Raw genomic sequence first — 17,438 nt, forward strand, 5'->3', positions numbered from 1 at the left:
TAAACTTTCCTACAAAAATACGATTAGTTATGAACAAATTTCGAAAATTTCCACAAAAATTCATCAAAATCGTACATTCACATCGCAGCGTTAACACGTTTCTTCGGCTCATTCTGTGGGTACAATAACTCGAATCTGAAGATATCTCATTCTAGAATATGAAATCCTTTTTTTGAGGACTTGAAAAAGATAAAATCTGAAAGTGGACCAAATTGTTAATCTTTCCTGAAGACATTAACCTTCATTTATATAGACGGTTGTGGGAAAATGCTACTTTTCTTGGTCTCTTGTAATCGTGATGCGAGAATAACTACTTAAAACTCATAATATATTTTTACACTGACAGTTTAAAAGCACAAAACTCAATGAAAAATTAACAAGAAAATCAAAAATCGCACAATACAATTACCTTAAAAATACTTAAACTTGACGATAAAAACCTCTACAGTATTCAGAGACATTTACGGCGAGCACCTGAGCCCTTCTGGTACCTTATTCCCAAACATTATTGCCTGTAATAGTGTTAGCTCGTTATTGTGAATCAGGCCTATGACTTTACGTTTGTCTGTTGGGCCTCCAATGGGCAAATCCATGGTAAACATTGAGGTTGCTGGGATTTTTATGGAGAAGCGATATCTGAAGCCTTCAATTCCTATGAAGAACATAAACGAATAAAGACATGGTCGATCTAGATAGGATGAGGGATCCAAAAAAGTTTAAACACAATGGCTCTCACCTTTATATTCGTATATGTGAAGAACTTTTTGATCTTCCATGAAAGCCAATATAGTCTCTCCATTTCCGAATGTAATTGGCGTTAGTGATGATGGTCTATATACCATAATCCTTTTGAAAATTTCTCCATTGAGAGGATTGGAGTAAATCTGTAAGCGAATTTTGGTAATGCAACTCTACCATGAACAATTTTTACCTCGATGAATTTGTTCTCATCTCCCCAAGATTCCTTCTGAGACACAACTGCAAGTAGGTTCGTGTTGCCACCTTGCACTCCAACGTTGACCACAGCTAGATCTCCTCCATTTTTGCCTGGAATAAAGTAGTTTGGTGTTCTGGTAACATTGCCTATGATCAGAGAGTCAGTGTGTAAATTCTTATTATCTCGATCAGCGGGAACTTCGTATTTGTTGAGAGTAATTAGTTCGAGCCCAGTTCGCATGGCTAGGCCTGTTTTGAGACCGGGAGGTACGAACAAAGCATCTGCAAAGTAAAGAGGGAACGTTTTTAATGAACATTTGTTTTGTTAAATTTGAAATCAAGCACACCTTCGTCAACGTTCCACTTCATATATTCCTGTACACGCACTTCTTGCAATGGGTTGAGCCGAAATTCCGTCACCACATCTTTCTCCAAACCATAGAAAACAAATGGTTCTTCTGAGTTTTGGAGAAGATCTTGGGGTGTAATAGTTGCTATAATCTAGCAACATGCTTGTAATATAAATTATCAGCATTCTGTTAAAATTCAACTTACCTCAATATCAACTCCTAGAAATTTCCAAATAGCCGTTCCCTCATCTTTACACTTACCGTTACTCATTTCCCTTATTGCAACCAGAAATATTTCATCAGTTCTGCTTTCCACTTTAGCAATTTGTGAGATGATTCCGGTACTCACTTGACTAACATTGACAAATTTGCCTGCATCGAACTTCATCAAGTCCGAGAAGCAGCTGCCTTCTTCGTTGATTAGAAGGTAGTGTCGGTTTTGATGCTCAAAATAATAGCTAAAATTTATATGGTTTTTAAAGGAAAGCTTTTGAAGTTCTACTAAGTAGTTGAATTTCAGGTCTTGTTCCGAAGTGCGGTTATAGATGAAGGTGAGGTCTTGGCAGATATTGTCGAAGTCATCCTTAGAAAAAATGTTTGACCTGTTAATTATTTCATACCAAACGAAAACTTACCATAATTTTCCTTTGAGTGTCAGAAAAATCGCTCTCTTTAGTCTGAATTTGCTGGATAAGATGATTCACTTGCAGACCATTAACAGTAATTTCCTCATACATTGGACCTGTTAAGTTTAGTGAATTCAGCTTCAAGGAATTGAGCATTGCTTGAGGATGCTCCGATTGAAGTTTCAAGGAGTCTGTATTCCAGGTGGTGAAGTTCACTCCACTGATTAGTCCAGAGACTATAGAAAAACTCAGCTTATTGACAAATATTTGAGACTTTTTGAAAAACTCACCACTGAAGTTTCCGTTTACAAAGGTTTTCGATGCGAATGTGTATGAAGCAGTTAAGTTTTGGTCAGTATCCGTGGTTACTATTTTGTCCATTGGAATGTTATTGATGGAGTTGGTTGTAAGTAGATCATGGACCACCACATTGTTTTTGAATATGATTTCGCTTGGAATGTATTGATCTACATTTCCCTGGGAAATTACTTTATCGTAACGAAAAATGTTGCTCTAAATCTCTGAGAAAGCACTCACCAACACAGTTCTACCCCTTTCTACAGTTAAATTCACACCATTCACTTCATTTCCAACGGACATATTACGGGTCACAGTCATCTCAGCAATGTCGATTTCACCCAAATCCTGAGAAGTCGTTAACGGTATCACACTGCTCATATTTAAATCATTAACAAGCTTGGAATCCAAATTTCCTTTAACGATCATCTTTTCAAAGCTGTATCTACCAGGGAGCAACCCCCGGTCGATGAATATTCCTTGATTGATGTAGTTAGTAAAATTTTGGCCATAAAGCAGACCTGTTGATACTGCATCTTCAACTTCAATTGATTTTAGGCATTCAGAAGAATGAGTGAACTCTACATTCCCATTAATGTGGGTGTCTTGTGTTACCAAGACAATTCTAGACCCTAAATTTGAAAAATTCATCCCGTTGATGCCTTCGAAGGTCGCTAAGTTCCTGTCAATTTTGACCTAAATATTTATTATTAGGTTTTCTATTGAAGGTTTGATCTATGGTAAAATGTACCTCATGCCTGAATTCAACGTTATTATCCAATTCAACATCGTCATCAACAAACACAAATTCCTTTTGCAACTGTTCGAAATGTCTATCGTTTATTCGCCCGTGGATGGTCAGATTTCGGATATATGGCAGGCGTTGAAACGTAATTTCACCTACAAATTTTTCAGTTCAATACCATATATCACGCAGCCACAACCACTACCTTTAACCCTTAGAGCCTCTTCTCCAATATCAAAATTGTTTAGCATATAGGTCACTTCGACATTGTTGATCATTTCCTTGACAGTAACATCATCTTCAATGCTAACATCCCCTAGAACACGAATCGGACCCTTTATAACTTGTTTTCCACCTGTCCTTAAAATATCCTTCAGGAGCACATGATTCAGGGTCGAGGTTTCTATCAAATTCTCTACATCAATTCCATTCTCGAATGTCAGAGAATTGGAGAATATTACGTTTGTTTCGTTTTTGAATATTATGGTGTTGATGTAATCTTCAAAGGAGACATTGGCCAGATTTCGGACATGGACATTTTCAAAGTGGACGTCTCCCTTTTGACGGGGTTGTTAGTATCCTAATCAGCTACGATAACTAACGTACTTACATCAATAACTAAGCGACTTGAGTTGCGATATAATTTAATCCAGGGGTGATCATTGAGTAGTCTCTGTATATCAACTCCATTAACTTCCCCAAGAACTAAGAAGTCTTCTATACTGATAACTGGAATTATATATTTTCCTAAAGGAGAATTTGCCTTAAATTTCTAAATTACCTTCCACATTGGCATTTCGGTACATCAAAATATCAGTGATGTTCTCTCTAAATTTTCCGTAAGAAAACACGTTTGTTACATTCATGTCATTGATACTTTGGCTACTTATGTCCTCGCATTTGAGCTCTTTAATGTAGAAGGGTTGCCGAATAGACTGTTTGTCAGTATACGTGAGGTAACCATCCATATCAATCCCTTTTACTTTCCCTTCAACATCTCCTTCAACTTCAACTCTTTCTGCGGTAACATTTTCCAACTTTCCTTCATTAATTACATGACGATGTTCTTTAGTAACATTCAAGAAATCCACCGCAATTTCTTCCTCAAAAATCAGCTCACTGGTGATGGGTTGATCTCCAGAGAAGTTTACAAAAGAGCCCAAAAGTTGTGTGATATTTTGACCATCGTATAATCCATTGACCGTTAATGAGCCGAAGGTTATATTTGCAGGGATACTGGACAAATTCAAATTTTGTGGGGTGTTTTTGGTAATAAATGAGTTGAGTGAAATGTTGTTGATCATTTGCGACCTGATGTTCATGTTGTGTACGGTAATGCCTTGAGATAAGTGCTTTTGGCCGCTGATTGTGATGGGAGTTTCGTCCTAACGCAAAAATTATTCATGAATTATTATGATGTTATGAGACGTGAACATACCTTCAAAACAACGTTTTCCAGATATTCACCAAAATCAATGGCATTGACTGTGTTCTTAATGACTACCTCTCCCGTAACTTCCAACTGAAGGAACTCTGCATTAGCATCAATTTGTGTCATTCTGGCTGAATCCTTTAGGCCAATGTTTGGCAAAAATTTCTCTGCTTGGCCTTTAATTTTACCGGGATCAATCTATAATGACCAATATCTTCAACTTAAATTTTTTTTCTTTAATAAACTTACCTCGATGTTTTCAACAACTTCTAACTTTTCGAAAGTTAAATTTCCAGTAATACTTTGCTCACTCTGTAGATTGAAAATTTTTCTGAGATCTACGTTATTTAGTAACGTATCTCGAGTGTCCACATAGGAAGCATTGAGGTTTTTGAAACGTTTCTTTGCAGTTATATTAAGAGTTTCATCTAATGTCAAATCCACATACTCTTCAGGAAATATCATCTGATTTAGTTGCCCGTTGAGGTCAGCATTACGGTCAACATTCATGGCCTGCAATGAAGAATCTCACAATTATTTATCCCTGTTATCGACCCCATATGAAGATTTACTCCTGATATTGTTAAATCAGGAATGAGGCAAGGAACATTGGTTAAACAAAGGTTATTGAGAAATTGGTGAAAGTTTTTCGTATTAATTGAGTGAACAGTGACGTTCCCAGGAAGTCTTAAATTGGCATCTTCATCTGTGATGGAATCGTTGAAAATCATAGCTGAACCGTTGATGGGTTGGTTGTTTAAGATCTGAGTTTCGAAACTTCCTCTTGAGACGATATTTTCAAATTGGAGAGTGTCTGAAACAGTTTGAGAGATAGAACTAACTCCATAACGTTTCTTAAAATTTACCGCCCATGGAGCTATCAATGGTAATCCAGTCATCGATGATAGAGTCGTTCAGTAAATTGTCAGTTATCATGATGTTTTGCGTGGTAACCAAATTATCAAAACCGACATTGCCATCAATTACCACATTTTTTTCATTATCAATAAACACTAGATCTTCTTTGGCCACTCCGTTGACCTCCTGGAAGAACAGCTGTCGAACCGTCAAATCTTCAAACACCTTACGGCCAGAAATAGATTTATTTAAATTATCCTTCCTGAAAACTTACTACAGTGATTCATTGTTGAAATTTATTGAATTTATGTGATTTTACCTGACAATATCATTGATAATAGAATTTAATTCTTCATCTTCACTATGGACTTCATCAGCTAGCGCAGACCCCAAAACCTCAGTTGGACCATTGAAAATTATGGTATTAATACTATCTCCCGCAATCGCAGCCTTCAGTTCTTTGTATTTAGCATTCAATCTCGCAACTTCACTCTCAATTTCTTGCAGTTTATCATGTGTAGTATCGGACATAGTTCTCATCTCTGGAGAACTAAGAAGATTTGCATGCTTAAGCGATGGAGATTCGTTTGATCCATACTCTTTTGGATTTTTCAATTCAGCGAGCTGCCTATTTTGCTGGTCAATCATAGTCTAAAATGTGTAGAATTATTAGATTAGAATTATTTATTATTAAGATAGTAAAAATTGCAACCTGTAAAGCTTGCTTTAGGTCCATGTAGAAGTCTAAGTTTTTCTTGACGGGATGCTCCACTTTCCGAAAACCAACTTTCATATTGAATATGACAGAGCCGGTCTGATGATTCGGTACCACTAGCGCTATTTGGTCTTTAATGGCAATATAGGAACTGCCTACAGGAAAATTATATTTATTTTAAGATAATTGAAATTGTACTATCACCTAATATTCCTATGGTTGGATTGAATTCCGTGAAACATTCCAGGCTGCTATGCATTTCTCCGAAAAATTGACAAGATATATCCATATGTTCTTCAAATTTCTTTCCATTATACGTCACAATTTCCACGTCATTAGATTTATGCGAGTCATGATCTAACTTCCTCTGGAACATTAGCACAGTTTCATCTCTATAGGTGCTCACAGACATCGGCAACCACATCTGCAAACTCTCCAAGTTGGAATCGACAATCTCTCTCTTCACTAAACCATCCTCAGTGAACTCAAATATTCCGGCACCAAGACCACTCACAGCAACAAATGACTTTAGAACATCCTCGAAACATATCACCTGATCGATTTGAGGGCTCTTAAGCGTTGTGAATTGCACGAAATGATTGTTGGTGAGTTTGTAGATTTCCAAGATGTTTGAAGGAGAGTGAACGAAAGATAAAAAGAAATCTGAGCCTGCGGTGGAGAAACAAGAAGAACACGACGGTTGGGGCAAGTAGAGAGATTGGTAGAGCCATTGCTCTCGGGAGGCGATTTCGAACCCGTATATGACTGCAGAGTATGTTTGGTTTTTTTGCAGGTTCGCCAGCAGGAATTGATCCTGCTTCATTTTGAATGTGTGGAAGTGTGTTATAGTGTGTTCAAAGGGCCAAACCCATCCTTTATCCTGAAAATGGACGATGTGAAGCGGCAAAAGCACACTTGAGAGGTAGATTACCAGCGAGTTCTCAGATAGAGAGTACCAAACTAGACCCCGGTTTTGCGCCAGCGCAATCACCCAGACTTGATTATTGTCGTATTCGTGGAAAAACTCGATGCTGCGTATTGTTTCATTTAGGTCTGAAACATGGAATTTTAATTTTGTGCTTGGATAAATTCAGCTATGTCTGTTTAAAAAAGGCTTAAACCGCTCTTACCAAAAAACCTAAGCTCGTGACTTATTTGGTCGCTTCTAGGCTTGATAGTTGAGAATAAAACTGCTAACCTAGTGCCATTTAAGATACCACCAGTATACGAGGTATAACCAGTGTTCAGAGTCTTCCATTCTTTGACTGTAAGGTTCGATGGTAACACTGAGCTGGTGGTTACATTGGAAATGAAAATTTCTGAAATAAATGTGTTTACATTCTGTGGAACTATAGGTTTAAACTTATTTTTAGTTTTTCTTCATTCATCCTTTCTACACATCTATATTTTCTACGAGAAAAACGAAAGATTTTGATTATAGGGTTGTAGGTAAGGTAGATACGCACCTCCTCTTGAATTATGAGGTATTAAAAATTTTATAACGTACCTTCTCTGTTATAATTAACAAATTTGCTTTCGTAGAAATTCCACTCATCTTCGGATGAATTAATTATAAGGAATAACCGCCAGCAAATTAAAACGGACAACACGTTCTTTGTAGCAGACATCTTTCCCTTGAACTCTTAGCTGTTAAAGTACCCACTCATCAAAAACCGAGTATAATCAGATTTGTAGGTACACTAGTGAAAGCAAAAAAAGAGTGTTTAAAATGGTCTTTTTGTTGAGTTTTGTTCATTTTCTACATTTGTGTGGAAATGAGGAGCAAAGCGAAGGTTTAGATTCGATCAACCATACAAAATGCTGAATAGGCATGACAAATTACTTCAAAATGTATTTATTAAATCTAAACAATAACTTCAATTTCGAAGATTCTCTCTAGATTTGTATATTTTTATTCGATAGTTTAGAGATAGAAAAGGTTCCATTGTGATTCCGTATCATGTAACGGTTTCAGAACACGTCGGCTGCGAGTCCTCCACCACTTCAGGACATTTCAGATTATTAAGAAGTCACAAAACTCATTTAGTAGAATTCGCTTTACTCACAAGTCGGAAAAATATTCAATCGAGCAGGTAACTTCGGAAAGAATTCAAGATATTTTTGGGCCATTTGACCTTTTTACAAAATTTAAATCTCTTGGGGTGCTCCAAGTGAGCGAAGATCCAAAAATTCACCCTTACGTGAGTTGAATGGTTGTTGTCAATATTTGACAGCAAAATTTACGTTTATCGGTTCGTTCGAAAAAGGCATTGGAAGTAGATGGTCACTTTAATGGCTGTCCGACACAACAAATTGCTCATTAAGTTGCTTTAAGATGAAAAAAGTTGTTTTCTGCAAACACAAGTTTTCTATATCTTTACACTGTCTCATTTTCTTGAGCGATGCTGCGGAGACAAAATAAATTGTGTAATTGAGACCTAAGTTTGCCTCGGCATGGGTTGAAGTTCAGTGGGGTTCCCCAGTTCAGCATATTGCCGTTGCAGAAGTATCTCGTAATTTTTGTTTACAGATATATAAGGAAAAGGTGCATCACAGAAAGAAAATGAATTTTGTACGCTGCAGTTATTTCAACAATTTGCATCTTGTTTATTCTTATATTTGTGTTTAAATCAACTCTGACGAATCTCCAAAAGTCTGAGAGGTGGTCTCGCTTATCGTCAAATCTCCAAGTGTAACACCATAAAAAATTACTAATAACAAATTTCTACAAACTATTTAAGGAGCTCGATATTAGTAATAACGTGATAAGGGGCTGCAAGAAGTAGGAGATGTTTCAAGTCTTGCCATGCTTAGAGAATTCATATTAGTTTGGTTTCTGTGTAGAAATAGACCAAACAAGTGGTTTAATGAAAAAGGTCCAACATGATATGTTGTTAGTTTATGAAGAACACGTTAAATTTGACACATTTTCTTGCGGACTAGTTTCAAACATATTGGCTCGGTCATAAATTTTTAAATACGGATCTGGATTTTCTGTTTTGTTATTAAAGTACCGTTCATTTCCAATTCAATGCTCTATCACACGATTGCACGCTTCGATGTATCCTTGGAAAAGAGCCATCAAGCTTGTTCGTACGTTATGCTATCAAAAAACGTAATACCCCAAGCATAAATTTTGTTTAAGTTAGCCATAAATTATCCACAAGAATGCCTGATGATGCCCTTGTTTACAAAAAAAAACGTCAAAACTTACAGTTATATAAGAGATGTTTGAAATGGACATAAAGAGTACTTTTAAAATTCGACAAAAATCCAGGACCGTATTTAAAAATTAAATTTAATGCTACTATCCCAGAAACGTGAGTGTATGTTTACGTCACAACAAGTTAATGACTTTCGACATATGTAATTTTTCCCCAATAATTTGTAAATCAAATGAAATCGGGCAACGCCATTTCCCAATCTTAGTTCCCATTAAATGTTATAACTTTCTTCTTAGTCGAGAGACTTTCTAACTCCAACGGTTTAGAAGGATCGCAATGGAAAGCAATGGGAATTGGTTTATCCTATATGTATATAGACCAGGATAAGATGCGTTGATAATAAAGCAACAACATACTATTAAAAAATTCGTATAATTCCTTCTAGCACAAATGCTACCATCATAGCCTATGGTCCTCATTATTATTACGCAATGTAAAAAATTGTAAACATCCAAATCTAAGACACCATGTTACTTACTGAGACTCATTTGCCTTCATTATTTGTAATTGTATATGTTGAAGGTACAGAGTGAAGCAATTAAGGATGATAACCCTATTTGTGACATTCCGTTATTAGGCTGTTAATCACCTAGTAATTGAGCTTTAATTAGCCTCACCCTGTATATATTTATTGCGGTGCTATATTATAAATTACTACCAATTAACAAAATAGTTATATTTATGAAGCAATTGAATATAAATAAAAATATACTGTTGGTGGTCAAAAGTTGTATAAATAATAATTCTAAAAACGAAACCTGTACACAGAAGTTGAACTAAAAATCCTAAAAATCACACGTAAAAATACAGAAATTTTACAAAATTATACAAAAATACAAATATAAACATACGCTAACATAAGATTTGGGAAGGTCTATGTGGGGAACTCGAATCATTTCGTAGAGAACTGAACAATTTCATAGATTCCATCCAATCACAAGTGGCTTACGAATAATACTTGGATTTTCAGTACTAGTTCTCCGCAATTTACCGATAGTTTATCTCATTTCCAAACGGGAGCTTATAACTTAAAGTTATGGATAAAAATTTTTGCCAAACGACAAACAATTTTTTTATTTCGTCTCATTGAAAATGTAACAAAACCTAAAACAAGCCCCCATCATCTAGTTCCCAACAATATCTATTCAGTCACACCCTTATTGAATTCTTCCAGTGCTCACGTTAATAACAACTCTTTCTCTACTGTCTTCCCGATTAACACTATTCCTCCTAGGAGGAGAGTTTCCGGGATGAATTCGACTCTTCTTACTCCTCTTAAATTTGGCGACGTCTTCTCCGAACACGTCTCCCGTACGAAGAGCTGAAATCAGATCGTCGAACTCTCCTGCTTTCGAGGAATCTCCGTTCTTAAGGGTGATGTTCTTGTTTATGGCTGATAGAATTCCTTCTGCAAGGAAATTTTGTATGTATATTTAAACATTCGACTTACAATTTTAGAAATATTTTACCTCGACTATGTTTTCGTTCTAAAGTAAGCTTTTTCAGTTGCTCTTCTTGTTTAGCCCTTTTCTCCTCTTCCTCTTGTCTCTTTTTCATGTTTTCATTGTCCTGCTTTGCCTCCATGAAGGCGGTCAAGAAAGTATCAAACACTCCGAAAAATTCATCGGGCTGCGCGTTTGAGGCTTCTTCACCGAATAGACGAACCGCCCTTTCAAACCGTGTCTGTAAGGAATGGATTCAAGTTAGTGTCTTGAGTTAATCTCATTGTTCAAGCAACTGCAGTAGAGAAAAAATAGAGATTGGGATGTATGTAAAAGATGGTTAAATTACTCGCACAGAAGATGTCTATTTCTAGATTAAATTGACGAAGTGTGCATATAAATAGATATTTGGGCTCAAATTTTATATTGACATAAACAGAAAGTTGCAGAAACGGTCAACCTCACCTTCATGTCTTGGTACTGATCTTCGACCTCTGCAAGTCTACAAGTGGCCGTAGCCTGGAACTCCCTCATTACAGGAACGAATTTATCATTGGCTAACGGGCTTTGACTTCTATGGAACTCTATTTCCCTGGTAACATCCTTGAGTCCTGCCCTGAGTTGAGCCATATCCTTGCTCAGTTCTCCCAACGACACTTTGGCCGCAATCCTCACGTGAGGAACATCCTCATCTAGCCGCAAAATGTCCTTAAACTATGTACCAAGCTTAGTTATTGCCTCATACATTGTAAGTTCGCTAGTTTACCTTCTTTTGTAAGATTTGCACCAAGTAATGGAGCAAAGTAGTCCCTTTGGCAGAACTGCTCTTAGTGTCAGCTAGCCGGTTCAGGGAAGCCAGTCTAAATCCGGAAGCATTGCCTCTAGCCCCCCGATTCATGTAATTTCCCAAAGCCAAGACGATTTCCAAAAGCCGTCTAAGTCTTCTAGATCTGGATACTTCTCTTGAAGCTTCCATAACACTAGTTATCCTTGGAAGAATCTCATTTAGAGTGACTTGGAAGCGCTTTTTGTAGTGCAAACTACGCAGCCTTTGCTCATAGTGAGGAACTCTACAAATACAGTTTATGAGTTCTCTGGAAGGAATTGATTTTTGATTAAGTATTACTTGGAAATTTCGTACAAAAATCTATCAGCTCGAGCTAGAGAGTCAATTTCGTCGCTATGCTCTTCCAGTAAACCGCACTCCTCAGGGGTTGGAGTAAATTTCAACAGCTGCTCTACCATATCGATGGGTAGGTTCTCCTTACTGTCCATACTGAGAATGGTCTTGATGATGTCTTCGTCCGACATCTTCAGCTTGGAAAGTAGGATTGTGCAGTTTTGTGCTCGTCGACTATCGATCACCGAAAGGATTTTAGTCTTGTTTTTGCCAAGTTGACGGAGATCTTCTATTGAACCGTCATTCTGGAATTTGTTCACATTTACGTGGATTCATATTCATCATTGGTACCTACCGCTACTCCATTTTTCTGGTAAGCGCAGAATAGTCTGTCAATACAGTCCAACTCCATGGTGTTGTACAATTTGGTGTCGTCTAGTTCACTCCAAATCGTCCCGGTGAGTTTGATGTCGGGGATTTTCGACCAATTGAAGGATTTCAAGGGGTTTGAGGGTTGTGGAACGTTCTTCTTTACCACCTCCACCTACAATACAACAAATCTATTAAAAGAAACGAGTTAGGATTGAAATTACCTTTAAGGGTTCAGCAGGAGCCAAGCCCGTAAGTGGGAGAGGAGGTGCCAACTGGCCTGGAGGTGGAGGAGGCGGTGCCAGAGGCGGTGGAGGTGGCGGTACCACTACTGGTGATTCTTTTTTGAGGTCGCCTGAAGGATTAATGTCTACGATGGTCTTGTTTAAACCTATGGCTTTGGTATCGTCTGGAATGCTTCCGGAATTAACTAAGCGTTCTGAAATACATTTCGAAATTTTTAAAATTTGGAAAGGGTTGCAGATATCGTACTTGCCTAATCTGAACCTTTCTCCTCGTTCGCAGTTCACTTGCCGATCTAATTCTGCAGCCTTATATTCCATTTCGTTGAGCTTTTGCCTTGTTTCTATGTGAAGTGCTGTTTCTTTCTCTAATCTCTCTTTTACCCTGAAAAATGTTTATAAGTTGCATTCGTTTCCAAACAGCAAAATTTCAAATCAAATTCTTAATTAAATATCTTCCATGGCCCTATATCAATTTCGATTGAGCAGCATTTCCGCTTTTAATCGGTTTTTTCTCTCAAAAGAAAAGCCTGTTTAATTAACATTTTCTAGAATCGCAGCATTGGTTCGTAAGATATTTGATTTTGAATTTGACCTATATTTTTCGTCATTTTTAAATCGATCAACTATGGTGAACTGCAAGAGTAAAAACTTACCTAGACAAACTCGACTCAATGTCCTCTTTCTCCTGAGTTCTTTGGTCTAACTCTTGCTCCTTCTTAGCAAGCCTGACAGACATATCAGAATTCTCCTTCTCCAATTCTTCCGCCTTTTTTCGGGCAGCCACCAGCTCCTCTTCTTTCGCTAACAAGTGTACCAAGTCCTTGACGTTGATATTCAAAGGTGACACGTCTGGGTCTTTCTGGCCTAAAATTTCGCAAATAATTACACTGAACCGTCGAAGTTACCGTAACCAACCGTTCTCATCGCTATGCTGCAAAATGATCTGCTGCACTATACGATCAAATAGCAGCCAATGCTGCGGATGCGATCCATAGTCCAGAGGTAAAAGCAAGCAATGCTCAAGCATTGACAGTAAATGAGGGTAAGCAGCAGTATGGCTCAACTTCCTCCTGATCAAATCGAACATGGCAGTGGCACTTTTGGTGTCGACGTGCTCCTGCTCAAACTTCCTCGAAAGTTCCTTCTCGTCCTCATTTCGAACCATCTCGAAAAAATCCAGATGTCGATCCAAGGTCTCGTTTTCGTGCAATCGTAACTTATCAATGACCGGCTGAATTCCCAGCAACAGGAATTCATATCTTAAATGTAGTCTAAACTCAAGATTTTCTTGGCCGAGGCCATAATTGAGAACAGCGTTGACAAAGGACATTATGGCGGTCTTCAAGTTAACTTCATCTCTGTAGATACCGGTAGACCTGTCTAGGTCATTGATGATGCCCTGGAATCGCGCCCTCTCGAATGCAAATTTTTGGTAGTGGTGCATGGCGTCCAGAACCTTCTTGTGTCCGCCTGGAACGAGGCATACCGCACCCAAAATCTCAAGAACCGCAATTTTGGTTTTGATGTTTTCGGTGCTCAGAGATTGGGCGATTGTGTTGATGCTCGTTGGGTGGGCAAGCACGTGTGCTCTACCCGTCTGCGGTGTTCAAAATTCGAGAAATTTTAGAATTTTTTAAATGCAGCAAATTTACGGTGTTAAGCTCGTTAATCATATGATATTCCTAATTGGAAATTAATGTTATAAAATAAAATAGTGATAAAAATGTGATGAGCCCTCCCAGTACGCCTCAGGATTCGATGAAGCTTTGATCGTAAATTTTAAAATTGATCTTTATAATTTTCGTCATAAAATTGTGTTCGATACTTCATTGAGTTGAATCCAATAACGTTATATGCGACATTTATGGTGGAAAATCAGTAGCGTAGAGTAAAGAGTATTCGGAAAATTTGATTTTTTAAAAGAATTTATAGCAGTGGCAGAACATGAATGGCGAAGCACAATGGATTTTATCGTCGGAAATTTTCAGAACGAGCGAAAATTTTGAAAATTAAAAAAAGAGGTTTGAATTCGAAGAATGTGCCCCATTACTGGAAGGGTCAGTCGACGTCTCCTAGATACGTACCGAGTTGTTCATTAGAGCTTTGACACAGCCGATAATACTAGTATGGATGGAACTTTGGGCTGTAGAGTAGTCCATCGCCGACAGGTAGTCCAAAAGAACTTGTAAGCCTTCCAGTTCGATAAACTTAATGACGAAACTGTGCGTCGATGTTCTAAGGGCGGTTTTCAGTGCGTCTATTTGCTTCGTTTTTAGTCGGATTTCTTCCTCTTCAATATATGGCTCTAGGTATTTTTCCTAACAGCGAAATCGTCATTACGTCATTATCAATGGAAAACGTGAAATCATCCTTACAGTGGTTAGGGATTTCAGTCTTTCAATGTAGTCTTCAGGGGCTGTCGTGTGGTCTGTCGTATCCTCTCCACCCTTCTGAGAGCAATAGATCTGCCACTTTTTTTGAGAAGGGAGGCTCAACATGGCGGCTTTGTTCGGGGCGGTTAGATCTAGTTCGTCCTAAAATGAGGAATTTAAAGCTATTTTCTCGGACTTGAATATCAAATAGAAATTTCTTCTTTAATTTCTAGGAATAAAGTGTCACCTCTTCTTCAAATGCATAAACGTACAGTAGGTATTTGCAGTATGTACAGGGCTAATGTTCATAATTTGACAAGTTATTGAGATTTTATTGATGAACATAAGAGAGTTTCTTATGTAAAAGTTTTATGTTTCGACGAATATTCTCATGGTATGATGGTACAAAACCAAAGAAGATCGGAACCCGAAAAAATCAATCACAGTTAAGTTTCTTTTAACGGGACCCCGTATATATTGACGCAAATTTGGTTTTCGTCAAATTTTTTGTTCCAAAATATATTAAAAAAATATATAATATGTCAAGGTTAGCCCCAGCAGTTTTCGATATATTCGAATAGAGAAGACGGGATGCGCCTCCACGGCTCTATGACAAACGGATCCGAAGCAGCCATAAACGACATAGGTTAAAATGCTTTTAACCCTTAAAATGGAATAAAAACTTGTCAGCATTAACGCCATATTGACTTATGGTGAAAGTTAAACGTTCAAAATATTCACGTTAACAAAATAAGAAGAAAAATAAATAATGTTTAATGCGACCGCCATTATTGTCCATATACCGCATCCATATATCCGCGTTAAGTTTCAAAATCCTATTTGTTATAAAATTGTAATTTAGTTAATTTAAATTTTCTACGCGCTCTTCAATTTCATCTCTAATTTCATTTAGTCTGCGTCAGCATCGTTGTCAATTCGAGTTTTCAAGTATCCCCACGAACGCTGTCGATCGGAGTAAGATCTGGCCTGTTTGGAGGCCAATGGTTCCTGCTTTGCCTATCCGCACTTCACATCTATTGTTTAAATAATTTCTTACTTCTGCTATATCGCGCAATGGCGCCTCGCAACTTTGATTAATCTGTTGAGGTGCTGATGTTCATTCGTTTTTCCTAAGATCGTATCATGAAACTATTCCATAAATAAAATTTTCGTACAAACAACTTTTTCGAACAAGTGGAGTAATAGAATAGGAATAGTAAGTGGAGGGAAAACAGAGGACTTGAGTCATAGAAGAGAATAGACACGTATCTCCGAAGGAGAATATCTCATTTCCTTCCTCGTTACGTAAAAAATTCAGTGTATTTATTTCACTCTACATAAATGACTTGGATGATGTATCGATGTACCAAACGCTATTCACATAAACAATGAAAGCCTTGATAAGGAAAGTAACTGAAGAAAGTATACTTCATGGCCAGGCCCAAATTTTTGATTATTACAACTGACGTGGCACCATAAGGAGATTTTTCTCGCATGTTTTGTAATCCGATCAGCATCGGCAAACCAAATGAATGACGAATTCTTCACGGTTGGACTTCGACTTTCACACCGCGTGTTGAGATTTTCGATCATCGTTTTGAATGTAATGAATCAAATATTTGACACGAGTGTTAAATCATCTAAGATGCGTAAACAAGATTTGTATTGGCATTCTTAACGTACCCCACTTTCGACCAAAATACGTACGGCTCGTAAACGAATATCTTCGAGATATTCGCAATTCTTAGAAGTTTTTATTTTCGTTCAGATCAAGCTCAAAGTTCCAGGTTATACAGGGTGTCCGGAAATAACGTTGAAATATTGCAGGGGGTGATTCTAGAGGTTAAAATAATAATAAAAAAGTTCTTATAAACATATCCCAAAAAATGCTTCTTAACGGAGCTAGAACCCTTTAAAGGAGGACCTCTGAAGATGTTTTTTCGCAATATTTTCGAAACGGTTCGCATTAAAATTATGAAATTCGGTATACGGACAACGTTCTTTGTTTTAATAATTGCAAACTTTAGTCAAGAGCGTCCCATACAGGAGGCCTAGTACGTAAATCTTGCCTTAACTTTTTTGTTAGTGACAATTGTTTATTTTTCAATTTTAATTACTGGTTCGCAAGTATTTGTCAGTAAAAATGCTTCTCTTATTTCGTCTCGTTAGGATGAACCGTTTTCCAGAAAAATTGATTTAAATAGATCCATACGCAATTACAGGGATGTAGAAATGTATATGCATATGTATAGTGTCTTTCAGTTTTTTGGAGCTGCAATAAATTATCGAGATTTTTATTATGCATAAATGCAGTTTTCTTGATAAACTTGTTTAGTTCCTCATTTTTTAAAACTATGTTATATCAGGTACTAGCGGCATCTACCTACTATGTGCATTAAGATACTTTTCTATGTCCATGTAATCGCGCATCGATTTATGAAAATTCATTTTTCTGGGACACGGTCAATAAAGACACGACGGAGAGTCGGGTTTGTATTTGGTGTATGTGGCACCTACTAACGTCTCGATTTTGAATTCGAAAAGCAATCATTCTGATTTCGCCGCCAGGATTATTCTACGGACAAATTAAATGGAATTAAAAATGTCTTCTCGAACGAAAGAAAAAAAAGAGAAGGGAAAAAAATGATAAAGAAGCAAATTAAGGAAAAAGAGAAAAGAAAAAAAAGAGAAGGGAAAAAAATGATAA

At 37.3% G+C, this 17,438-nt stretch overlaps 2 protein-coding genes across 2 annotated transcripts in view; both read right to left on the reverse strand.

Annotated features, from left to right (window-relative positions):
• Positions 1-307: 307 nt before the first annotated feature.
• fs(1)N (female sterile (1) Nasrat) lies at positions 308-7,681 on the reverse strand. Its single transcript, XM_066284784.1, has 22 exons — positions 7,467-7,681; positions 7,090-7,278; positions 6,891-7,012; positions 6,164-6,839; positions 5,957-6,114; positions 5,564-5,895; positions 5,253-5,506; positions 4,959-5,200; positions 4,636-4,899; positions 4,393-4,584; positions 3,736-4,339; positions 3,565-3,683; positions 3,160-3,511; positions 2,961-3,109; positions 2,450-2,905; positions 2,203-2,389; positions 1,922-2,148; positions 1,492-1,869; positions 1,284-1,437; positions 932-1,218; positions 737-884; positions 308-652 (listed from the first exon to the last, which is right to left on the reverse strand). Exons 1-22 carry the CDS (start codon positions 7,585-7,587, stop codon positions 462-464), a joined length of 5,802 nt encoding a protein of 1,933 aa, XP_066140881.1. The 5' UTR covers positions 7,588-7,681; the 3' UTR covers positions 308-461.
• Positions 7,682-9,536: 1,855 nt separating this feature from the next.
• Positions 9,537-17,438, reverse strand: part of DAAM (disheveled-associated activator of morphogenesis-like protein) — a 33,477-nt gene continuing 25,575 nt past the window's right edge. The window contains exons 4-15 of the mRNA XM_066285326.1: positions 14,735-14,893; positions 14,444-14,677; positions 13,275-13,956; positions 13,013-13,223; positions 12,611-12,741; positions 12,339-12,553; positions 12,101-12,289; positions 11,752-12,050; positions 11,392-11,695; positions 11,091-11,339; positions 10,653-10,866; positions 9,537-10,591 (exon numbers count right to left, since the gene is read on the reverse strand). Of these exons, the coding sequence (XP_066141423.1) occupies positions 10,341-10,591; positions 10,653-10,866; positions 11,091-11,339; positions 11,392-11,695; positions 11,752-12,050; positions 12,101-12,289; positions 12,339-12,553; positions 12,611-12,741; positions 13,013-13,223; positions 13,275-13,956; positions 14,444-14,677; positions 14,735-14,893 (3,138 nt within the window). The 3' untranslated portion in view covers positions 9,537-10,340. The remainder of the gene's footprint in view (positions 10,592-10,652; positions 10,867-11,090; positions 11,340-11,391; positions 11,696-11,751; positions 12,051-12,100; positions 12,290-12,338; positions 12,554-12,610; positions 12,742-13,012; positions 13,224-13,274; positions 13,957-14,443; positions 14,678-14,734; positions 14,894-17,438) is intronic.

The sequence above is a fragment of the Euwallacea fornicatus genome, chromosome 8 (genome assembly GCF_040115645.1).
Source record: "Euwallacea fornicatus isolate EFF26 chromosome 8, ASM4011564v1, whole genome shotgun sequence".
Lineage (NCBI taxonomy): Eukaryota > Metazoa > Arthropoda > Insecta > Coleoptera > Curculionidae > Euwallacea > Euwallacea fornicatus.